Here is a 26,281-nt window from a genome sequence, read left to right as displayed (position 1 = left end):
TAGTCACTAAAGATATTCTCAGAAATGTTGAAATGGGGAAAGATATGTTAATGATATATATGTTTGATATATAGGACAAATAACCATCATCTAATCAAAAAGTTCAGATCTAAAAACTATAAGATAAAATTTCAAATACCCTAAAATGAATATCTACCTCTGGCATTTTATTGCTTAGGAAAGCAATGATTTGTGGTACACATCGCCCAGGTGCATGAAGCATACAATGAGTTGAGAACTGAAACAACAGAACTGATGTAAGGTGAAGGATAAGAGCTGGGTCTTCTGTAACTTTCAGCTGTTCAATTAGTGCTTGTCTGTGTTGGAACAATACTTGTCTAGAGGAAGAAAAATAATAGTTATTCTACCATATCATTATCATATATAAAATAAAGCTCTATTTGCTTGCACTAAGTTTTTATTGCTTCCCAAATAAAATGCTAGCTTTAATTTCTGGTCCTTTAGTTACCTAACCAGCATACTCCTTTTTAACACTTCATTCTGGAGGAAAAAAATCTTGCATGCATAAAGAGACTAAGATACTAAAAACTAAAACCAATCTAAATAAAGAAAACTGTAGATCATGTCAAAAAGATTTCTGGGCTTTATCAACTAGTGATTATTGCATTTAACTGAGTGAATAGCACAGGAGTATCATAAGAATATTACACTTTAAATGTGATAGCACAGGAGTATCATAAGAATATTACGCTTTAAATGTGATGAGGACCAAGTTAATTAAGAGCAAGTCAGACTCTTTCTCAGGTCAAATAATTCTCATCAGAAGATGCACAGTAAGAGAAATGTTAACAATAAATGAGTTAGGTGTTACCTTTCTTTTTTTTTGTCTCCCTTCTTCACCATAATATCACAAGCATCAGCTGCAGAGTCCAAAAAAGAAAGAAAGTCTTCTAAGCTCTAAAGAAAGGCACACAGTACCACATATTATTCTATGTACACATTATTAAAGAAATAAATACATAAAAACAAGAGTTCAAGAAAATAACAAAAAAAAAGTTGAAAAGCTTAATTTATTATTCTTTTAAAAAACTGGACTTAACTTTTGGCTAGATCAAATATTTGTTGTGTTTACATTTAAAACATATCACTGTATCCATCTCCATGTCTCCTTTAAGTTGCTAAATGCCAGAAACTATTTTAATTTCTTAAAGCAGTTTGGCTTGTGGTTATGTAGAATATTATTAACTAAACATTTATAAAACACAATTACCCTTTAATATCCTTGACAAACGTTTATGAGTTCTAGAATACGAATAGCTTCAAACTTCACTTACTTTTTCATTCAGAGAGTTATGAAGCTTTGTGAGAGGACCTTTAGTTTCTTCTGACAGTTTACCTAAAATCTTTTTTCTTATCTAGAGGGAAAACAACAGGAGGTTAGGATATGCTTTAAAGATGAAAAAAATGTAACCCCAACTTCATAGTTATTATTCTAATAGATGGAAGAAGCATGAAAGTAATTTTTGGTTACTGTAAAAAAATCAACATATATTGCCCCCCCCAGTAATTTCATAAAATACTACATCTCTTTTATAAGGCCTAATTCCAAATATGATAAAATAAAACTCCAGTTAAAAATTAAAAATCATCAAGATAATAGAAAGACTCTTATACCTCACTTGTTAGGGTAGTAGGATCTTCTACTGCCATCATTAAATCAGCAGCTAAGAAGTTGAAAATAAGATTAGTGATATCTGTACAAACAGTCTTCAACAAGTGCTTGGCAAGGTTGGTTTGGGCATCATCTGTAAAACATGATATTTATGGAACATAACTTCTAAAAGAAATAATGAGAATTAAATTAAATACATCACTTGAATTAAATGTACCTGTAAAAAACTTTGTTCCTTTTTCAAATAATCTAATATTGTTGTATAGATTTGACACCTCATCTTGTAAATCTTTGATGGTGCGTTTTCTACTAGCTCCAGATGCAGAAGAAGTTGAAGACATAAAGACTGAACGTACCACTTCCAGATAACTTCTATTGAGGTATCTATGAATAAGAAAAATATATTTACCTAGCACAATTAAATGTTGTTGAATTTACTCAGATAAGTTATTAAGAAAAATAATTCAGCCTGAGTGCTCCAGTGGTATTCATGTAATGTCAAGAAAAAGCAAGGAAGGACATTACAGAGAAGAGGCAAGAAGACATGGATGGGTTGTGACCTGAATTGCTGAAAGAAGTACTCTGAGTAAACAAGAAGAAGAAGGAAAAAGGTTAAAAGGGGAACAGACTCAGTCTAAAGAAGGATTCAAGCTAAAACAAGAACAGGATTGAAGAAAAAGGACATAAAAAAATCAAGGAGATGATTATTATTTTTTAGTCATCTCAGTAGTGTCTAACTCTTCCTGATCTCATTTGGGGTTTTCTTGGAAAAGATACTACAGAGATATTAGATATTGCCATTTCCTTCTCCAGTTTATTTTAAAGATAAGGAAACAGAGGGAAAGAGTGAAATGACTTGCCCAGGATGATATACCTGGAAAGTGCCTGAGGACAAACTTGAACTCTGGTCTTCCTGACTCCAGGCCTGCACTATTCACTGTGCCATCTAGCTGCTCCAAGGAGATGGTAGGAAAGGTAAGTTAGAAGAATTAAATAAACATTAGAAAAGACAAAATAAAACATTGGTGAGTGATGGAAAAAGAAGTGAATAAGGAAATCAGGTCCTTAAGAGGTGATTAAGGAGCCTGGGAGGCAAGCCATAAATATTCAAAAGAGGTGTGAAGAAGAAAAACATAGTATATCAACCAGAGTGAAAGCAGGAAGAAATCTGCAATGACTTGCACCAAGTGTGTGGTTTTATACTTGTCACAGCTATGTGCCTGCCATCTATATTCAAAATGTAGGCTCATTTCCCTTCTAGAAGAGGAGAGAAAAGGATCTGAAAAAATGCTTCTTTACCTTCCACATTATCACATATAATTTTTTCAAAAGACTGAAGAGACTTCAAAATTCAAGGAAATAAAGTAGAAAAAGGGGAGAAACATGGCCTATGTCAGGAGGTAGGAGAGTAGAAGAATATCACACAGAAGGATGAGAACAAGGATCCTTGTCCACTTGGATCTTTAAAAATTAAAATAAAGTGAGGTTCTTCCCTCCTTTGAATATATCTGAGGAGCTCGCTCTCTGAGATAGACTCCAAGCAATATCCAGTAGATTCATAAATGCTTATAGGAAAGAGATCATTAATTAAGAGGTAGAGGGTAAAAAAGATTAGTTTTTGTTGATAACCTCCAAGTCAGAAGTAATGGGGCAGAAACAGTCAACCTGATAATAAAAAAATGTATGTTGTCTTCTCAGGGCAGGTATCCAAGACATAACTGAGAAACTCCCAAGATGAATTTAAAATGCTAATCATCATTGCCTACCTTTGATGATTCTGGTGGGCATAATAATATTGCAAAAAGGAACCTAGAAAATTTGAAAACGAGGGGATGCCCTTCAATTGGGGAATGGCTGAACAAATTGTAGTATATGTTGGTGATGGAATACTATTGTGTTAAAAGGAATAATGAACTGGAGGAATTCCATGGAGACTGGAACGACTTCCAGGAAGTGATGCAGAGCGAAAGGAGCAGAACCAGGAAAACACTGTACACAGAGACTGATACATTGTGGTACAATCGAAGGTGATGGACTTCTCCATTAGTGGCAATGCAATGTCCCTGAACAATCTGCAGGGATCTAAAAAACACTATCCACAAGCAGAGAATAAACTGTGGGAGTAAAAACACTGATGAAAAGCAACTGCTTGACTGCAGGGGTGGAGGGGATATGACTGAGGAGAGACTCTAAATGAACACTCTAATGCAGATACCAACAACATGGAAATGGGTTCGAATCAAGAACATATGTGATACCCAGTGAAATCGCTATGGAAGAGGTGGTGGGAGGGGAAGGAGGGGAGAAAAGAAAATGATCTTTGTTTCCAATGAATGTTTGGAAATGACCAAATAAAATAATGTGAAAAAAAAGAAAAAAAAGAAGGAACCTAGAAAGTCAAGAAGTCTTGAGCAAGAAACTGAAGATCACAGGGTCACAAGTGATAATGTAATCACTGCTTCCCATTAAAGGAAGATATTCAGGAGACGAAAGTGGATTTGAAATAGTGAACAGAAGACCAATATGATGATTTTAGGGAATGAAAGTTGGATTTCTGAATCATGGCTTAAAATATAGGATTAATAATTCCTTGGCCAGGAAGAACATAAACCTAACAAAAATATTAGTAATGTATTTATTTGCCTGCTGTCTTGCAAATCTAGTAAAGTATATCCAACTGAAAAGAATAGGAGAGATCTACTGGGCTAGCTACTACAGAGTCACCAAAATGAAATAAAAAGAATAATAGTTGAAATGTCCAAAAGGAAAAATCAAAGTTAGGAGTTATTAAAAAATAAAACAAAACAAAACCCCAAGAGATAAAAATATGACTAGAGGTCTTCTGAATGTCAAGGAGGACTGGACTTCACAGGTATCATTTAAATCTAGTGGGATGAGAGTCATAAATTGAACACTGAATATGTATCTAATTTTTTCTAAAAGATAGGTTTAGGGTAGAGAGGGTAACATTAGAAACACTGGAAAGAATCAACAGGAAGAAACAAGTGATTTTTTTTTTCCCATTAGAGAATAGTAGAGGTCACTTGGACATAAAGAAGAGATGAGATTTCAGGAAACAAATTAAATGCTACTATATTTGTCAGAGAGAAATAACATATTGGGGAATAGGGAACTTGAATCATTCAGATAGCTATTAAAGTTCTCTGTCAAAAACAGAATTTTAAAAATCCTTGACTTGCCTTAATAAGTGTATCCTTTCAAAAGGGGCAGAACCAAAAAAAGGCAAATTCTATTCTGGATCTGCATCTTACTAACAGAGAGAAATTGGTTGATGGAGTAGTAATTATGGAAACTTTGAAGAAAATTATTTTTTTCCTAGGGTTTAATAAAGAAGAAAACTGGCAGTAGTATGGCATGTACCCTCTAACTGGGGAGAACAGATTTCAAAGAGTTCAGAGAAGGAACAGATATTTTTCTGATTAAGATTCTATAGAAAAAAAATTCTACAGAGAAATTCAGCCTAGGAAAGATTGTTTACTACAAATGAAAATCTGATCACACAAGAGGATGATTCAAATGAGGAGGAGAAATAGGAATTGTCTGTCACATTATGAAAGAATAAGTATCTACTCAGGCTAGTTCTTTATCAAAAAGGTAAGCGTAAAGCTTAAGCCAGAAAGTTAATGTGGCCTCAGGTCATGAAGATGGAGGTTCTGGTCATCAAAAGATGCACATCTATACTCTTCTGATTTGGCAGATGACTCCATGAACCCCTACATCCTGCTCTACTAAGCAGATACACTGTCATGTGGGAATGAGCTGCATCTCACCTGATCTAAATGTTGTGGCCTTTCTATGCTGTTTAAGGAAATCTCTATTGTTTAGTTCTGGAAGTTTAAAGTTGTATTAAATAAAGGTTAAAGGCAGGACAGAATCACTCCTGAAGGATGATATCAATGAGGTCGAGCTGTTCAATTCTTACTTTGTTTCTGCTTTCACTGCCAAGGAGAATGGATTTTGGATTAGAAAACTCGGAACAAGAATGTCTAGGAGAATTAATAAGAAGATAGTTAAGAGCACATAAGCCAAAATAAACTGCATCCTGGGGCTGAGAAAGGATGGACATCTCTGCTAAGCCTCTTAAGGACAGTTAATATCTGAGAAACTGCAGAGAACTGAAAAAAACAAGAGGGGACAGGGTAAAATCAAATTGTGGTTTCTTTTGTTTACTTTTGTTTTTTAAGGGAGGAAAATATAGTCTACAGGGCTTTGAGCTTGGCTTTTATTCTTGGTAAAATTCTATTTTCCATTTATTAAATTATAGTAAACATTTAGAAAAGAAATCAGTGATCACAAAAAGACAGTATGAATTGGATTTTAGCAGTGTTTAATAAAATAGTTCATATTATCCTTTAGCAAAGAAATGGATATGTGCCCATTCATAAATTAAGCATTAATAAATGAAATGGGCCGAAATGATTGAATGGTCATGATCAAAAAATAATTATTACTGGTTTAATGTCAACATAGGTATCCAGTGTTATTCCGGGGGGACCTGTCATTTGTTCATTGTTGGGTTAACATTTTGATCAATGACTTGGATAAAAGGTATTATCAGATGACACAAAGTTGAAAGTGATACTTAACATTTGAAGATGACTAAGTCAATATCCAAAAGATATTGATAAGCTTGAATGTCAGGCTGAATCTGATATAATGAAATTTAACAAAACTAAATGTGAAATTTTATACCTGAGCTCAAAAAAAAAAAAAGCAAATTCACAAGAACAAGATAGGGGAAACATGATTAGACTGTTTGAAAACAAATGCTGAGGATTCAGTGGACTGGAAATTCACTATAAGTCAAGTTCTGACTAATATCCCACTTATATCTATAGGAAGTCTTCCCCAAAGCCTTCTCCTGTTAATTATTTCCTATTTGTCCCATATATAGCTTACACGTTGTTTCCCTCTTTAAGCTTTAAGTTTTTTGAGGGCAAGGACTGTCTTTTGCTTCTTCTTGTATCCCTAAAATTTAACATAGTTCTTAGCACATAGTAGGCACTTAATATTTATTGATGGACTTATATGGTAGCCAACAAGGCTCAATATTATCCTGGGCTGCACCAAGAGATCTGGCTGTTTACAGAAACAAAATACCAGCCACATTATAATTTGTCCTAACCAGACTACAACTGGAAAGGTGTATTTAGTTCTGAGTGCAAGAATTTAGAAAGGACACGCATGAACTGAAGGGTAACTAGAATGGTAAAGGCTTTGAGTTCAGGTTAGATGAGGTTCAAGTAAAAAAAATGAGAATGCTTAGACTAGAGAAAATCCAAGGGAAAAGCTTGCAAGCTATCACATAAAGGAAAGATGAAACTTAATCTGGTCTAAAAGGATGTAATTAAGAGCAATAAGTATCATGTACAAAGAACATAAGTACAAATAAGTATAATGTAGAAATGGGCAAATGTAGGTCTGAGGTAAGGAAAAACATTCTAATAATTAAGAGTCACCCAAAAGTGGAATGGTCTGTTTAAGGAAGGCCTATTAGCACTCTTTAAGGTGGAACTGGGTGTCAACTTGTTTCCTCTGTGGTAATGATTCTTTTTTTTTAGGTATGAGTTAGCCAAAATGATCTAAAAGATCCCTTTCACCTCTAAAAATCTGTGATTCTATGGATCCACTGAAGTACCAGAATATAAGAGAAAAGAAATCCACTGAATTAGTAGAAAAACAAAACTTGGAAAATTATTCATATTTTGAATTCTGAGCTCTAATTTCCAAAACTTTTGATTAAAGTCTTTTTCCTAATAATAACAATCAGTAAGTTTCTATCATTAAGTAAGGAATGTTACTTCTGGTAGCTAAAAATCAAGAGTCCAAAATATATTTCTATACTTGCCTTGTTAAATGTTCAGCAAGTTCTGTAACAAATTCTTCAGGCCCATCTTGTATGTGTTTCTTTAAAACATCTTCAATTTCTTCCACTGACATGAATGTGATCTCAGACTTTTTCCTACCTATATCAGACATTAACAGTTTTTAAACATTAACACTATAACCCAATAAAAGATGAAGATTCACTTTATCTGCCCTGAACAAAGACAGCAATACAAAATCTTATGTCAACAAAATTTACTAATAGTCAATGGCAAATTCCTATCACTAATGAAAAAAATAGATATTAAAAATCATTTAACTCTTCTAAAATTTTCTTCTACAAACTAATGACAAGACAGCCACTAAGACAGTGGGAATATCATGTTTATAGCTTTCTCTCTAAACAAATGTGAGAGTAGAACTATCTATATTTTTCTATTTTGTCTGGTTATGAAATTTCTTAAGTGTTTTGAATTACTGGGAGGGGGCAAATTCTAATGCCTTCCACAATTTATGGTCTTATAGAATTCTCTCAAATGCTGAAAGGTTAAGTAATTTTTTCAGGAACTCATGTTCAATATGTGTGAGATGTGAACCTTAGCACAAAGTCATCCTAATGCCCCTTTAGACACATCCATTATGTTACTCTGGCTCTCATATTACTTAGGGAAAAAAATGTGTACAATTTGAGTTATTTAAGAACAAACAGAAATAAGTAAGCTCTTTAATCTCTGTAATAATAGCAAATATTTATAAAATAGCTATGCGCATGTACCTTCTAAATGGCTAAAATGACAACATATTTTGATGTGTAAAACCATTCACATTTTACTAAAAATGTTAGAACTATATAATCTAAAGTCTTTTCTAAAAATTTAAGTTCTACTATTTCTCTCTTTCTCAAATGCTTGTCACAAAGCTGAATCTTACTAGATAGATTATTATTTTAAGGTACTAAAGAAGAGAGGCAAGATAGCATAATGGTAAATTAGCTAAACTTCTCTGACATATACTGGCTATGTGATCCTGGGATAGTCCCTTAACAGTAACCGAAAGGAAGCTTTCTCCTTGGATGGAGTTCTTTATAATGATTAAATGTAATGACAAGACCAGGTCCTAGCCAGTAATAGTAAATTTTTATTTCATTAAAAAGCTTATATTTCCTCAAAATAGTATTCTTTTCCTCAATATTATGTTAAGCAAGTTGAAAAAGGAGCTACTTAACCTTTTCTATCTTAGTCCTCTTGAAAGATAATGCTGAATCACATCAATACAACCTTGTCTGATTTCCTCTAAAAACTCAGCTTAAACACTGCCTCTTATATAAGGAACTTTCTGATCTTTCCAGAGGCTAGTGAAACCCCTTTCCCCCAAACATCTTGTATATGTTGTCTCCCCTGTGCAAAATGAAGCTCTTGTGAAGAGAGGGCTAATTTCATTTTTGTCTGAGTAGCTATAGTATATTGGCCACAGTGGATACTCAATGCTTATTGACTTGATTAATTTAGGAGACAGTCTTAATTATTCCACTTTTCCTACAACATCAATTTAGGTAAGGGACCAATACTGTTAACTAGTGAAAAAGGGAAATAATTTTTATGACTGACATAGGTTTCCACCATTTACTAAGAGTCTAAATTTTTGTTGGTGAAACAAAAAAATCTTCAAAAGTATTTTTACCTACACCAATAAGAGAGTGTATAATATATTAAAGCTACTATCAGGGTGCTAAAAGGCTACAGCAAATCCAAAGTGGATATGATTTTATGTGTATTTGTTATTGTTTGTCACACTATCTCTGCAAGACTCATCAGTCTGATCAGTCCACTATGACACAATAACACTTGACACTACATGGCATTCAGTTGAAATCCAAATTAAAATAATTATCTTCCACTTTCTTCTATTAAGGACATCACCAAGTTTCAGCAGCTTGATTAACTTAATATTAGCTTAAACTCAAAAGCAGAAAATTCTTATGTAAAATCAAATTTCAAAATAGTTCTTTTGTAGAAATCCAAATCAAGAACCAGTCCATAAAACTAAATACATATCTAATTGTCACACTTAAATATACCGATTAAGCATATACTCAAGAAAAACCTATAGGTCAGAATACTTAATAAAATTAAAATGCCAACTAAAATAAACCACAAACCAGTGTTTGATGACTGAGTCTCATCATCACTATCATCATCTTTTCTTCCTTTCTTCTTAGTCTTTTTAATTTTGAACTCTCTGGCATTTCCAACACCACTTCCTCGAACACTTCCACTGCCCTCTGGTGGAAAATGACATTATTTAGTACAGCCCAATCAAAGTACCTTATTGAGGAAAAAATAATACATTGTTACATAGTCCAAATTTATGCCAGACAGAATTAAAATTAACTTTTATTTATTTGTTTTCTTTGCCTTCTTAAAACTGTTTGGAGGAAAAAAACTGTTTGGGATTTTCTTAATAAAATTATAAATATGTTGCCTGTCAACCAGAGGTAGGGTATTTGTTATATGTTTAAGAGAAAAAGGATTTCTTACAAAAAATAACTGTGAGTAGCATATCCTTGGTGTAATTTTGCTGATGGGGCATAATTCCAATGTAGTAGGCAGAACAAAACAAAAATATAAGTTGAATGGCAAAGCCTTTTTTTAAAAAAAGCTTTTTACACATGCTTATGTCTGAATATCATAACTGTGAATGTCCTGCATTTCTGATTGTTCTAACTTATGGCTACATATAAAAGTGTTGAATATTTTCTTTTTAGCTATTAAGAAAATATTTATAGGTCTGTTATTTTCCAATGATAAATAACAGCATTTACCAACAAAAGACAAATGCCATTAATTTTAAAGCAAAAATATTTTTTAAAAGAAACCCTCTTTTTTTATGGGAAACCAATGGGTTTTCAAATAAGAGGTACTTTAAAATTAATAGAAGATATTTACACATTAGCATTAAAAATTTAAGTCATGCTGTTGGACAAGATCATTTCAAACTGATTTATCAAACCATATCCGAGAAAAATGAGTTTTTAGATCTCAAAATAAGTGTCTCAGTTTCCATGTTAACATGACTGGTATTTTCAGAGCATTAAATAACTTGAAAAATTAAGTGTAAAATGTATCAGTACTCAATGTTGATAGTCAAAATTAAAAATTAAGAAGCAGAAATTTTCTAGCTTCCAGAGGGTATTATAAGCAAGCTCAGCCTTTACAAAGTAGGTTATGTAAAATGAAAAGAAATGGACTAAAAACACCATTATGAGCTGTCAACACTATCAGGTTACCTGTTGCTTTTCTTCGTCGTTCATCTTTTTTATCTTTTTTACTTGAACTGACACTTTCTAGGAAAGGAGACTGTTTCAAATCTTCTTCAGTGATTAAATGAACAGGATTATTCTTCATTTCCTGGAGGGAAATGAGCTTACCTTCAGTACATCAATATATGCATGCCACATATTACAAAACTAAATGATCTTTGCTAACACACTTAGGTCTTACTTATTAATTTGAGACATATTTTCCAATGTCTGAAGAAATGGGGAATTATTCTGATCTACAGGTGTGACCTAACTTTCTTCTCAGAGTTCTTTGCTATTGGATATCCCCGCCACTGCTTCTAATGTCTACTATCATTTTATCCCTCTCTGTATCTTTTTTACTTTTTTTGATTGCTGTTTTCAACTTTCCAACTTTTCTTGACTTTTTAGCTTACTCACTTTTCTTGTCATCAACATACAATATGTGAAACAACCATGTTAAATTAAGAGGAATTTGGGAGTTCCCCAACTATTTTCACCAGTGTTTGAAAGGTCACTTATTCACATCAAAGCATTCTTTTTCACTTGTTTCCGAGTTCACCAATTTTTTTTTTCAAACCCTTACCTTCCATCTTGGAGTTAATACTGTGTATTGGCTCCAAGGCAGAAGAGTGGTAAGGGCTAGGCAATGGGGGTCAAGTGACTTGCCCAGGGTCACACAGCTGGGAAGTGTCTGAGGCCAGATTTGAACCTAGGACCTCCCATCTCTAGGCCTGGCTCTCAACAGCTACCCAGCTGCCCCCTGAATATTTTGAATATTTGAGGTTTCCAAAGTTGACTCCAAATAACCATAAAAATATGTGAACTGGAAGCCTTCATATTAGCTCCATCTTTTGTTGACTTCTAGAACCATTTTTTTGGTTATTAAGAGTTGTTAAAAGTATATTAGAAAGAATTCATCCAAGTTCCAAGAATTGTCTCCCCTTTATATTAACAAAAATAAAACGGCCAAATTTTCTACAAAGAATATGTGTCTCATTCATTTGCTTTTCATTCCTTAATGCTCTTCTAAAGACAAGTGTGAAATATTAATAGCAAATAAGTATGAACAGTATCTGTTATTTTTCTAATCTTATCACTAGAAAAGTCAATGGTTAAATTAAATGTACAGAACTATTATCTTAATGTAATATCAATAAAAAAGATGGTGATGCTCCAACTTTCTAAGAAGAAATGTTAAATTCACAAAAACAAACAAAAATTGAAAAGTGCCCTAAAAGACAGTATCACTATTAGGAGAATTTAGTTCAGAATTTCCCAGGATTTACATGATCTTTGTGGCATCTATGCTAGTGCTTTAATAAAATTCATAATCCTGGGCCAAAAATAGAATTATTTTCATGTACACTTCCTAGAGAAAATACTGTAGTATGGACACACTAGTTATAGATATCCCCAAGTAATCCATTCATAATCTTTACATAATGGATCATGTATTATCTATTTATAACACGAATAAGCATGTATGTCTTAATATAATTTTACCTAATAACTAAAACAATAACTTTAAAAAATCCTGTTTCATTTATGGTACCTAAGAGAATATGGATATTTATTCTTCTGAAGAAAACAAACTTTAAGGCATTCACTACATTGAATGCTGTCAAATTTTTACTAGTAGACATTACCGAGGCCTCCTGATTAAAAACATAAAAATTAAAAATTTCCAAGTTTAAGTTGTCAAATTTGCAAACCTAAAATAGCAAAGAAAGTTTCATCATTTGAAAGTCTGCTATAACAATGAAATCACAAATCTTATTCCCAATTTAATAATCCAAGTCTAGATGGTATGTACTTGGAAAAAAATGACAACAGTATTTCAATTACAATAATAATAAACAGATGTATGTAATTTATTAAAGTACTTTAGGTATCGTTTATGAAAATATGTGTGTGCATGTTTATAATTTGATTTATACAATACTGTGAGGCAGATATTTCAGATGTTACTACAACCACCTTATAGATAAAGAAACTGAGGCACAAAGCAGTTAAACAACTTGCTCATAATTACATGCTGAATACCAGGAATAGGATGTGAGACCATGCTTTTCATTCCTAGTCCAGTATTTTTCCCCCAGTATGTTATTGATAACAATAGATAATAACAAGACTTGATAATAGCAAAAAACCACAAACATTTATGAAGTGCCTAATATGTGCTGTAAACTTTACTAAGCAGTGGGGATAAAAAAAAAAGAAGCAAAAGACAGTAAACCATGAGGAGCTTTTTTAAAAGATACTTTCATAATTCTGTCTTCTCAATTATTTAGAATTGCCTTCCCCATACTTAATTCAACTAATAAGACTGCTACATAAAATATTCATGTGTACATAGAATGCAGAAAATATGCTGCAGAGAAATTATGTATCAAAATGGAAATTCTTCTTCAAATTCAAATTGCTTTAAAAACAAAGGATAGCTTTTGTGCATTTAAAGTTTTTTTAATTTATATCTGTACCTTAAGGGGTATCAATTTGGAAGACTATGATTTTCTACACAGTCAAACACCATGAAGCAGGGGGTAGTCAAAGAGAAACAGGTTTAGAGGCAAAGCCCAAAGGAAGAAAATAAAGAGACAGTACATTTAAATATAAAACTGATTCATGAAAGTACTATAATAGGGGGCAGCTGGGTAGCTCAGTGGATTGAGAACCAGGCCTAGAGATGGGAAGTCCTAGGTTCAAATCTGGCCTCAGACACTTCCTAGCTGTGTGACCCTGGGCAAGTCATTTGACCCCCATTGCCTAGCCCTTACCACTCTTCTGCCTTGGAGCCAATACACAGTATTGACTCCAAGACGGAAGGTAAGGGTTTAAAAAAAAAAGAAAGAAAGTACTATAATATTCATCTCTTTCGCTACATCGATAGTTCTCTCTTTCAAAAAAAAAAAAGAAAATCAAATGTTTAAAATATTTCAATGTTTGGTGTATGACAGAGAAATAGGCATACCTTTTCAGCTTTCAGGTGCATCAATCCACTGAACAATTCTGTACAGTTATTTATAAACTTTTCACTAACTACAACAGTATCATTAAAGACCATGGCTGATGGGTGTTTGCTAAATGTTCTCATCACTTGCTGAAGCAACATTCCAGCGTCTTCTACTGATAAAGAACTAGGCAGTAGTGGCTAAAATAACAAAAATTAAAAAAATAAAAGTTACATATAGGTTCACAATGAAAGAATTTATTAATCACTTACTACATACAAACTATTGTACTAGGTGAGGGGAGAAAGAAAAAAAAAGCAAAAAAAGTCCCCAAGGAGCTTACTAATTGTACATTGGCTGGTACAATAGCTATAAACATATAAGTAAATATAAAATTATTTCACAAAGTAAAAGATACTAATAACTCAATCATACAAATCAAGGAAGGTTTTTAATTGGGAAGAGAGCACTATCTTAAAGAAGCTAGAGAATTCAGAAGAGAGAACATTCGAGGGATAGGAGATACATTTTATATACAAAAGTATAAAGACAGAGCAGGCATTTGAATTTAGGGAAAAACCAGTTGGCCAAATGGCCCAGAAAATAAAGTGCATGAAAAAAAGAAATGCAAAATAAGTCTAGAAAGATAACATCAGAGTCGAAGTGTGGAGTGCTTCAATATGAATTTGTATTTTATCCTGAGAGTTCCAAAATTGTTGAAAGTAAGGGAATAAAATGATCAAACTTATTTTTCAGAAATTATTTTAACAATTATGATGAAGATGCGTTAGAGAAAGAACTGACAATTAGGCAGCTATTACAGTAGTTCAAGCATGAAGTGATGAGGATCTAAAATAAAGACATGGTGCCTTAAGTGTAAAGAAGAAAATGTATGGGAGACATACAAAGTAATTGTGTTTAAGTAAAATCAATAAGGTTTGGCAATTAATCAGATATAGGGGAGAAGAGCTTTAGAGTATTATGAGGTTAGGAGCCTAACTGACTAGGGAAACAGTGCTACCTTCAAAAGCAAAATGGAAGTTAGGCAAAGGGGTGGTTTCTTGAGATGCTGAAAGGGCATCGATATGGTTTTTTATAGCAGGAGATTACCTGGGGTTAAGAAGAGAAAAGTGTATGTCTATGCATGTATGAATATGTATGCATGCAGATATAGAAAGGTAGATATAGACATCAATATAGAGATCAATGATAAACCTATGGAAGCTGAGATCAAATAAATGTGGAAAGAAAAGAAGGCCCATGAAAAAGCTTTGGGGAATACCTGTGGTTTAACAAATGGGAAAGGATGAAAATAATGATGATGCAGCAAAAGAGAGTGAAAAGCAACAGTCAGAACAGTAGAACCAAAACAGTACATCAGAAAAGTCACTGGAGGAGAGAAAATCCAAGAGGTAGTAATAGTCAATAGAGCTAAAAGCTGGAAAGACATAAAAAATGAAGTCTTTGAAGAGATTTTAGTATTGTTTGTTGGCAAATGAAGAGAAGAGAGATGGTAAGAGATTAAGGAATAGGAAATGAGAAAATAAAGATAGTGTGAGAAAGCCAAAAGTATGAAGAAACAGTGAGGCCAGAGCACTGGAAGATTAGGGAAAGGTAGAAAAGCTAGGTTTCAAATCATTGAAGCAGAAGGAGAGACCCAAAGATCAAAGATTCCCAACATGATACTTCAAAACACTAAAAGAAAGAAAAATGTTTTTACTCCCTCCCCCCCACCCTGTATACTTTTCTTCTTGACTTTTCCCCTTTCATTTACACCATCAATTCCTTTGGTATGAGGGACTCTAGTATATCAATTCTTGCACTGATGCAGACTGGCAACTTATGTATGACTTAGTTTTATTTTAAAGAGATGCCTAGGACTTTGAGAGAGTAAATGTCTTATCCAGAAACATTGTCTTAATTACATGAATTAAATTATCAAGTATATAAAATGCTAAACATTAAAGACAAATAACAGACTGTTATTGGATGTAAATAATAGAGAACATACCAAAATATCCACCCAGGAACCAGAGCTGATGGCTTCATCTACTGAAGCTTCGACCTGGTCTACAATTCCTTGACCAACACAAGCAGCTTTCAAAAACAAGAGCTGTGTTGTCTTGTATCTTTTCTTTATGTAGCTCACAGCATCTGGGATCCCAAGTCTGGATAAAGCATCAAATTCTAGATATTCATCACAAAAAATTGTGTAAGTTCTATCTTCTTTGGATAGTCAAAGCACTCAAATTTTCTAGTTTAACATATACATTTCTTACTACTTCCTAAATATAAAATTTCCTCTTTCTCTGCATGTTGTATTTTAAGCTATTCATTTAACAAAAGGTTATTAAGCACCTATGTGTCAGAACCTGTATGCAAATAAAGAAGTGCAACTGTCCTCCATCTCAAGGAGCTTACATTCTATTGAAAATCTCAGATGCTGACCCTTTTCAGTAGCTTGTTGGGCACTGAATCACTCTTGGAATTATAAACTGCTCAAATGCCTCAAGTGGAATAGAAAACGAGAAAATTATCATCTGTGAAATCTCCCAATATCAGAGGTACTCTCAATATTAGAAGAACCAGAGAAAGGGCTCAAACAAATGGTAAGAACATTCTATTGAAGATTTTTGGAAAAATATGGATAATAGAAAGAAAAGGTATGGGGAAGTTACAATGTCACCAGTAAAAGGCATTATCTACACCACTGAAAAGATTCAAATAAACTATGAAAATTAATTAGAAAAGGGAATTACAGTTAAGATTCAGAAAACCAGAATTCAAATTCCGGCTCAGTATTTACTATCTCTGTGACCTAGAACTACTTTCTTTCTCTCTCTGGGCCTCACTAATGTACAAAATGATTATCCTTCTTCATGGGTATTATACTGGGATGTGTAATTCATTTTTAGGCAACTTAAGGGCTTTTATAACAAAAATAACAGAATTTAGGGTTCCTTAGGACATCTTACTTTTTTCATTAAAAAAATTTTGATATTTGCAAAATGTGAGATTCAAGTATTCACTAAACTAAAGTTTTATGATTTTAACATTATTAATTCAGAACTCAAAGAGAAAGATGAGAACTAAAGAGAAGTAAATCAGACTTCTTACTCAGGAGTAATTTCAAACTAATCAAAATAAATCTCATATTTCCTACTAAACACAATTAAAATGGAATTAGTGTTTACAGAAGTGTAATTAGTTTTTCAAAATATTTCACGTGTCCCTAATGTGTACTATATAACATGAACAACAATAAAATTTTACAATGAGAAGAAACATTGAAAAAAATTTAGTCTAAACTTCTGAGGGTACTTAGTACCCACAAAAAACAAATTATCATACACAAAAACACTTAGTTAAAATAACATGATATACAACAAACATTTCATTACTGTCTACCATGTGCTAGAATAATAGGACCAGACAAATTCAGAGGTAGAAGGAGTCATGATGAACAAGTCAATCTTCTCATTTTATAGATGAGAAAACTCAAGTCCAGAAAGGCTAAATTTTGCAAAGATGTTCACAGCTACAAAGCAGTCAAGCTGAGCTCAAGACCATGTTCTCTGACTCCAAATCCATTATTCTTCCCCTACAACATTATATCTCAAGTATAATCCTAACTTAAAATTTATAGTTGCAGAAGAAGAGTCAGAAAGGGATAGGTAATCTCTATAACGTGAAGTCTATGAAACAAAACTAAAGAGTACTCTGTCAACTTCAGTTTAGGCCTGAGTTTGTTAACATAAGGTCTGTGATCTTGTTTTAAAAATATTCTGGAAAATATATTTCAATATAAATGGTCTTCTTTATATTATTTTATGCTTTTAAAAATATAACTCTCAGAAGAGGTCCATGGTACAAAAAACAGGTAAGAACCTACAGGTTAGCATATATTTTAAAACATGGCACAGAATTATGATCATCTACCTAATTAGCAATGAAACTGTCATGTAGCAAGCATATAATAAATACTTGCTGATTGTTACATGGTCAACTTCATTTTATTTGGTTGCTCATAACAAACTAAATGAATCTCTTTTATCTTAATAATAATAGCTATCATGCAATATAGTCCCTTAAAATTTACAAAATGCTTTACATTCTCACAAAAATCTTCTAAGATGAATCAATCAAGCACTATCTAAAAGCTAAATGCAATGAGCATTATCTTAGTTTTACTGCTAACCTTTTGAAGGTTCTCTTTAGTGATAAAAATCAATAATGTAAAAAAGTTAAGAGATGATCAATTTGCTGGGACTTATACAGTATACAGAAAATGACCTATTTATGAAAACACAATTCTGTAATAATGAGAAGAAATGAAAATGTTTTTAATGTTACTACCTTCAAAGGAAAAAAATAGGTAGTTAACTAAAAATCAATAAATCAATGCTGTGCTAACATGTTAAACTTTTGATAAAGAACCATGGTAGTAATGAGATTAAGATCAAGACAAGCATGTACATTTATTGTGATTATGAGACACAGTCTAAGTAATTATGTCTGAGAGACAGCAATAAAAGAGATATCAATAAAATCTGTTCATCTAACAACTCAGTTCATTTCTTTATGTAACTGAGTCCGCTGAAATGTGTGACCCAGCTTTAGAAAGAAATAAAAATGCCTAAGTTTAGAAAAAGTTTAAAATAAAAAAGTAGTTACCTAGATAGCCATTTTGCCTAAAAAAGGAATCCACCCAGTTGCTTTGTGTTCTGGAATATATATCAGGAATAAATACAGCTTTATCTTGTCTTCCTCCAACTACTGCACCTTTTAAGCGTCCACTATTAACAAGTTCCTCAAGCACAGCTAGGGAGAAGGGGGGGCGGGGAGGGGTGTGTGTGAAGAGAAGTACACAAAAAGAAAGAAGTATTAGATTACTAAAAGTCAAACAATTCTGACAGGCATAAAAATACTTTGTGAAGCCTCTTAAAAGGTATTATTAGATGAGTGAAAGTACCACTTAAAATTCATCAGTAAGGAAAAATATGAGAAATCAGTGCAAAAAAATACTTGTGATAAATAGTTGAAAATGCTGCTTCTTACACTATTTGAACTCTAAGACATTTCTCCAAATGCTCAAACTGAATATTATACACCTAATCATTTAATAAAACTTTTTAAAAAGTAGGCAATTGCATAATATCTAATCTGTCTCTTCACTAGTGTTATAAAGGTCAATGTTCTGGCAAATTTAGAATGTCTATTACATGCTAAAAAAGTTTGCAAAATTCCTACTAAATTCAATTCTTAGTAATTAAGCAATAAATATTTACATAGTTAGTGTAACTCCTATTTTCAAAACAAAATGATAGATTATAACATATAATTTTCATGCCATCATGATTAACATTATAATAAGTAGTGCCAATTGCACTATTATGATTCTAGATTTGAGATCAACTATTTCCAGCTCTCTTGCTATATAAAATCTACTGCACACTAAAGATGAAATTAAAAATTCTTAAACGCAGTATAGCCACTCCCTAAAACACTTTTAAAGTTATATTTTTAAAAAGTTATCAAAAGGCTCATTAAGAAATCTAGTAGCTCTTAATACACAGTCCAAATTCCTGAATTTCTACTTTAAAAAATAGACTCATGATGGCTTATCATTTTTTATTCAACTGTAATACTCTTCTATAATATGATATTTACAATTATATCAAAAAAAAGTTGGTTAAAAACCGAAATATGTTGTAGAATCAGATTAAAGTGACCTGAGTTATCAGTAGTAAGATCTTATTCACTGAGCCATTCTGTGGCTCAGACCCTCTTATTAATGAGATTGTAATTCATTTCATATTTTTTCACATTTTAAGTGTCATTTTAAAGTTATAAGAAAGGGATAAAAGCCAAATACCAGTTAAAGTAAAACTTCTATTTCAGAAATACTGAATAAAAATAAATCTGTGCAAGAAATTCCATTTCCTGTTGTAAATTTAATATGCAAGTACTCAATAAACTGAGTTTTAAAAAGTATCCAAATATGCAAATTTACAGAGAACTTTGAGAAGATCATGTCCCTGCTAATAATGTCAAGAAGTAAAATACAAAACAACTATGTGAAATTTATAGTATCATAAAAAGCTCAATGATAAAACTAAATCAAACTAAGATTTAAATTTTCAGATTTTTTGGTATAATTAGAGTTCTAAGAATATAATTAATTCAATTCAAATTTTTGTGTACCTTCAGGAATAACTTTAGTGTTGGGGAAAAAATAAATCTTAAAAACTTTTTTTTCTTTTCTAGGCAATATGTTGACTAAAATAAGCTTTATGAATAAAGCAAGAAAAACAATATTGAAATTTGAAATTTAAAAATCATGTCTGTGGAGTAGCTATTTAATAAATTAAATACAATTTGAACAAACTTACAATAAAGCAGTTGCTCCTGAAATCCATAGCGGGAAATCAAAGAAATTACCGGAGTAGGACTAAAAAGAAAGAGAGAACATTTTAACAATATTCATAAGCATAGTATAAAATGAATGTATTTATTTTAAAGTAGGCAAACACAAGGAAATTTCAATTTTATAATAAAAATGTAAAAAAACACTGCTTAATTTACAACAAAAAGTGATATTCAAAAATTTGTTCTACATTGTTGTCCTTAGTCAGAATTATCCTATTAAGACACAACGTGTGTGTGTGAAATTTTGCTCTGCAAGATGTCTGTTTTTTTCTGATGAAATTTTAGATAGTAAATTGTTTCAAATTAACAATAAAATATGTTTTAGTTTCTCACATATCCTCAGTCCTTTTAACTTTTCACTCTGTATTATCTCATGCATTCAAATACCAACTCTATATATAGACTTATAAATCTAGCCTTAACTATATAGTTATATACTGAGCTATATAGTCATATCACCATCTGCCTTTTTGAACTTCTTGAACTACATATACCATAGGCATCCTGAATTCAACATATTCTATATAATATAAAATTTCTTATCTTTCTCCCCCAATTCTGTGCTCTTCCAAACTTCCCTTTTACTGTCAAGGACACCTCCATCTTCCCTGTACCCTTTTCCTTTTACCTTTTTTTACCCCCCAAATGAATGAACAATGAATAAAAAAGCATTTATAAGAGTTACTATCCCAAGCATCATGCCACCTGTGGGAGACAATATATAAAACAAAGCTCAGTAGCCAAGCAGATGAAAACCCAGAATTCTTAAGAATGCAATGGTGGACAAATGTTAAAACCTTGTGTCCTCTATCTCACGTGTAAAAACACACTGTCCATGGGTCACAGGCAGCTTATAACACTTTCACTGCAGTATGAACCAGAATAAAATGTAATTTATATATACTTAACAAAATAAATAAAAATTTAAAAAGCATAGATGATGTTAATAAATGGCTACTTAAGTTAATATGCAGCCCAAAAGCTACATTAGAGCCCTATGTATATATTCTGGCCTTATGTAAAATTTTGTGGCCCCGATTTCTATTTTAGTTTAATTAATGCCACTATTTTATCTCATAAGAAGAAATGGAGTTGTTAATTTTCATATCATTCAATCCCTGGAAGGTGTCAAGCAGATGAACAAGAGGGAAAGTATGGGGTAGAATTCCCCTGGTCATAGTACTCTTACTGCTCAGTCATTCTGGACATGTTGTAGGACAACCCAGGTTGAGGAGGGAAGAAGGCATGGCTGGGCCATCCCAGATAGGTTCCAGGATGAGGACTGAGGGCAAAGTTTGTCATTTCTACATATACAACAAATTGCTCATTGACTTAACTATACTTGTATCAATCATTCCTTGTAAGTACAAGGTGTCCCAAAAGACTGAGTGTAGATTTTCAGGCCATCCTGAATTTTTGTCTACTTGAGTTAGAAATCTACAAATCCCTCATGAGGAAGATGGTAATCAGACATCACCAAGGTATATCACATTGCTCCAAAAGGCAAACTCATCAACTGTGGAGATGATTCCACTGATGCTGCTTATGTGCTTACTGTTTTATTAGCAATAGCCACAGTACTCAGAACTTTTCTCCCAATATGTCTACACAAACCTGACAATTTTAGAAACTGATGGCTAGAATGGACTACTAAAGTCATTTTGGTTAAAAGTGATGAAAAAATATTCTTTATAATGCCCACTATAGTGCTTTCTGCATGGCATAAGCTAAATAGGTATTTCTTAACTAAGTGGGAAGTTAAATAGAAACATCTGAAGAATTGAGGAAGGGGTATGTGGAAAACAAGAGGCCACATAATGCAGTCATCACTTAACTACTCAATGTTAAAAAATGACAATAACAACTAAAACCCTTAAAATTATTTTATCAAAACAGAAATAAATCATGGCATAAGTTTTATTTTTATAGAACTACATGGGGGATGGCTCACTATTAATAATTTCTGCCATATGGGCACTGAGCTATCTACTTAGAAGTAAAATAATTGAACTTTGGAAGTAATCTTTTAGAAAAAAGAATTTTAAGGTATCAATGACTGAAACACTTGGCCTCAGTAAATACCATTTTATGCCACCTCCACAGCATGAAATTGAAGCTGGTCAAAATAAATGCAAAGGAACCTGAAATCCTATGACTAAAAAGAAAGCTCAACTAGTTTAAAATGTGAGAGATTACATCTAATATTTATTAAAAAATATATACCTTTTACTGTGACATTCTTACCGGGTAATAGCACTAAAGAGGCCACGTATGCGTGCCTTATGTCGAGTCACAAATGCCTCAGTAAAAATCACTCCTCCATTGTCAAGGTCTATTTGCCCACTGATAATTTTACCTAGACGTTGGGACAGTGCCTAAATATAAGAAAGATTCAGAATTACAGTAATTGCAAGGATAGATTATAATTATATACATAGACATACTAAAATCCATTTTATTTTTTATTTGTAATTAGATCCAGAAACGTCACAAATTAGTAAGCTGAAGGAAATCAATAATTAAGAAACTGAGTAGCTAGGTGATCTTGCAGCAGGACTGTAAGACTTACACTAACATATCCACAACTGATTTTCAGATTCAAGTTCTGTATGTTGGATTTTCTTCAACTGGACATACAACCCCCACCCCCAAATCTTTTTTTCCCCATGTGACTGACCACTTTTGGTAAAAAGGAAGTAAAATGATGAAATGTCAATATGCCTGAAGAAAAAAACAAATGCCCTTTATTTTTAAGCTATATGAATCCTATGTACTACTTGTCATTCAGAATACATTTTTGTTATTGTGTTTGTAGGAAACAGTAAAAGATACTCAAAGGATAAAACGGTACATAAGAGTTTATTAAGTAATTAGTAAAGAATCAAAAGTTATTAAAAAAATTATAGCCCACACTGGAAAATGTCTGAAATATCACAAACATCAGAAAAAGAATGCTAATTTGATGTGTTTTATGTAATATTTATTAAGTGGTTGAAAGACTGTGCCCCCTTTACTGTGATGAAACATTTAGGATCTGGTCACACTAAATTTTAAACAGTTTCCTAATGTTTTATTATACTTAAACTACTACCAAAACATTAAAAAAAAACTTTAAAAGTCCCCCCCCCCATTCAATCAGTAATTTGTATGTAAAACAACAGTTTGTGATACGTATTAATCAGAAAATGTCTAGAGGAAAAAAAACATGTTTTTAAATTTCTAATAAATGAACTATTGTACTATAAGAAATGATAAATGTAAAAGAATTAAAGAAACATGGGAACATTTGTGTGAAATGATGAAGAGTGAAATAAGGAAGACAAAGAGAACAAGATATACAAGGAATACATTAATTTAGAGGAAAAGATCAATAAAAGGAAGTTGAAGTGTAATAAAATGGAAAAAAATCAAAGAAGATAAGAAAGAACAAAACACATCTCCTACCTTACAATAGAGAGATGGGAAGCTAAAAGGACAAAATATAGTATTTTCTGAGAAGTTATCTGAATCAGATGGTTTTGCTTGTTTCCATTGTCATAAGAGAGGGTTAAATGGGGATGGGGGGATAACTGTGAAAGAGTGTATAAGAAATTACCTGTGTCAAAAAATTTCCTGGAAGATCATAGGTTTTACAAAGTTCTGATATGGGCACTTGACCTGTTTCTTGTAGTTTGTCATTTACTTCTTCTGCTAAGTGATCCAAATAGTTCCTAATATGAAATTAATAAAAATGAACAATCAAATTACTTTTTAAATTTACTTATGTTTTGCTTTCTGGTGGGGTAAGGGAAATGGGAAAACTGTTGCAATATTTTTTCATTAAGTAAGTAACTCCCATTTCTGCCAAAGTAGAGGAATACACTCACAATTGAGATCACATAGGATGGACTGCTGAAGAAAACCATATTCTCAGTTTCTCTGGTTAACAGCAGTGAAAGAAAATTCATGGTCTATAAAAGTTCACAGTAGATGAGTATATTGCTTCATGCCACTAGATACTGAACTTCAGAACTGCCAACAATCACTTTTGTTAATAAGATACTCAATTCCAATACTAAGTTACACAAACTAAGTTACACTAAATGCAAACCATAATCATGGATTTAAAACTGGGAGCTCAGGAGTCAGCTACTCCAACCCTTTCATTTTACAGATGAGAAAACAGAGGCCCAGGGAGATTAAATGACTTGCCCAAGGACAGAGCAATAGCATTATTAGAGGAGGAGGGATTTCATGTCACCAAGATACTATTTAAATATCAGTAAAAACAAAACAAATTTAGCTCATAGTAGACAGCAACACAAGAACAGTGTTAGGTAACAAATGCTAAAGTAGATGCAAATAATCGCATCAACTTTTAGTAGAAATTCAATGATAAAAACAACACATTGCTTTGAAATGTTGTACTTACTCATCTATCAGCTGTCCTAATACGACTTGAACATTTTTCTCTGACTTAATGATGTCACTAATTCTGTTTTCAATGTGAGTCAAATCCACATTAATTACCTAGAAAACATCAGACTTTCCATTATTATTAAATTTGCATTATTTCTTAGGTTCTAAAATATCCATTAAAATATTATAAAAGGACTTAAATATTTAAATTTTATATTTCAATCTCAAAATTTTAATTTGAAATATTTCTTTAAAAGTCTAAGTTGAAACTGAAAGTTTATGTTCCAATTGCTAGAAAATTTTTTTATTCCTAAATAGAAATGAGTACTATACAAATAAGCACTTGCCAAATCAAACTGAAAATCAATGGTCTCTGTATATATACATATGGTTGTATACCCTAGCTATCATAGCTTTTACTTTGGTTTATAGTTTACTTCGTTAATATTATAGGAAAAGATAATATGAGGACCAGATCAAAACAATTTGGAGATTACTGAATCTGATAAGTGACTGTATCTCTCAGCTATTTCTTTTTCCTGCTTTGGCTGTCTTTCTTCTACTTATACAATTTTTGAAAATACAAAACACTTGAGCTGAAAAATACCCTGCCAAGGGTACTTTAAAAATCCAAGTTCTTATCTCAAGCTTGTCACTAATTTAATGACTGTGGGTAAATTATAAAACTCTTGCCTCATGCCAATTTCCCCATATGTTAAACAGAAATTATAACGTCACCATAAAAAATGGTGTGAAATCCCTTAAAAATAAAAGATTTATAAAAACAAATACTCTGATTTATTTTAGAAAGTCATTATGTTTAAGACAATATTTATTTTAATAGCATTTTTTTCTCAAGTATAAAGAAGAATTTCATTTTATTCACATCAAATCACTTTCAAAATGCTTTAAAAACTACCCAACTTTCACTCAAGTAGAAAGGAGTTTGTTGTAGAAGCAATTATATAAAATTTATAGTGTTACAAAAATGAGGTAATATGATCAAAATATAAGAGGTAAAATTTTCACTGAGAAAGGGAAACTAAATTTGCACAGAAAACAAATATAATTTGCACTGCTACTTATTTAAATACATTTTTCTAAATTACTTGCCCTTGGTATCAAATATAGCACCACCTATATTTATCTACAACAACAAAAAGATTAACTGACAAAATCAAATATTTTAGAAATTTTAAAGTTACCTGCTGTAGGTCAACAATGTTTACTCGACCTGTAAAAAAAGCACAGTTTAAATGTTACTTTTAAATCTATACTCTAAAATGACAGAAAAAACTGGTAGTGAATAAGACATATTATTTCCAAGATGTGTAATTTTAGCGTTCTCTGATTTCTACACACAGAGGCAATATCAGTAATTACCTACTTTAACTGTTAATCAAGTATCTCAATTAGTAAATATCCTTGCTCAAGGCACAAACAAGATTACAATCATGCATGTGTATATGTATATACAAGTTTATCTTGGGTTTACCTGTTCTTTGTTTTTACTTCCCATTTACTTCCCATTATATCTCTCCACTAGAACCTCTCACAGTAAGGTATTCCTTGTTATAGACTTTAAAATGGGGGTAGGGGGAGAAAATTCTCTTAAGTCTGACCAACATATCAATTATTTCTGACACTATGAGATATTCTACTCCCATTGCCTCACACCACTGCAATGAATATTTTAAAGATTTCAATCATGCCATATGTCAA

General features: G+C 32.2%; 1 protein-coding gene across 4 annotated transcripts in view; it reads right to left on the bottom strand.

Annotated features, from left to right (window-relative positions):
• UFL1 (UFM1 specific ligase 1) overlaps positions 1-26,281 on the bottom strand; it is a 154,117-nt gene that overhangs the window by 2,042 nt on the left and 125,794 nt on the right. For all 4 annotated transcript variants that reach the window (XM_056818607.1, XM_001367616.5, XM_007484340.3 and 1 more), the window contains exons 3-18: positions 25,765-25,793; positions 24,573-24,670; positions 23,757-23,871; positions 22,406-22,536; positions 20,125-20,183; positions 18,407-18,553; positions 15,744-15,919; positions 13,753-13,932; positions 10,767-10,887; positions 9,639-9,761; positions 7,503-7,620; positions 1,851-2,017; positions 1,636-1,766; positions 1,296-1,376; positions 833-918; positions 158-338 (exon numbers count right to left, since the gene is read on the bottom strand). In XM_056818607.1, coding sequence (XP_056674585.1) covers positions 158-338; positions 833-918; positions 1,296-1,376; positions 1,636-1,766; positions 1,851-2,017; positions 7,503-7,620; positions 9,639-9,761; positions 10,767-10,887; positions 13,753-13,932; positions 15,744-15,919; positions 18,407-18,553; positions 20,125-20,183; positions 22,406-22,536; positions 23,757-23,871; positions 24,573-24,670; positions 25,765-25,793 — 1,943 coding nt within the window. The remainder of the gene's footprint in view (positions 1-157; positions 339-832; positions 919-1,295; positions 1,377-1,635; positions 1,767-1,850; positions 2,018-7,502; positions 7,621-9,638; positions 9,762-10,766; positions 10,888-13,752; positions 13,933-15,743; positions 15,920-18,406; positions 18,554-20,124; positions 20,184-22,405; positions 22,537-23,756; positions 23,872-24,572; positions 24,671-25,764; positions 25,794-26,281) is intronic.

Source organism: Monodelphis domestica, chromosome 2 (genome assembly GCF_027887165.1).
Source record: "Monodelphis domestica isolate mMonDom1 chromosome 2, mMonDom1.pri, whole genome shotgun sequence".
NCBI lineage: Eukaryota > Metazoa > Chordata > Mammalia > Didelphimorphia > Didelphidae > Monodelphis > Monodelphis domestica.
The sequence above is the reverse complement of the archived record's forward strand: the minus strand, read 5'-3'. Positions and strand labels throughout refer to the sequence as shown.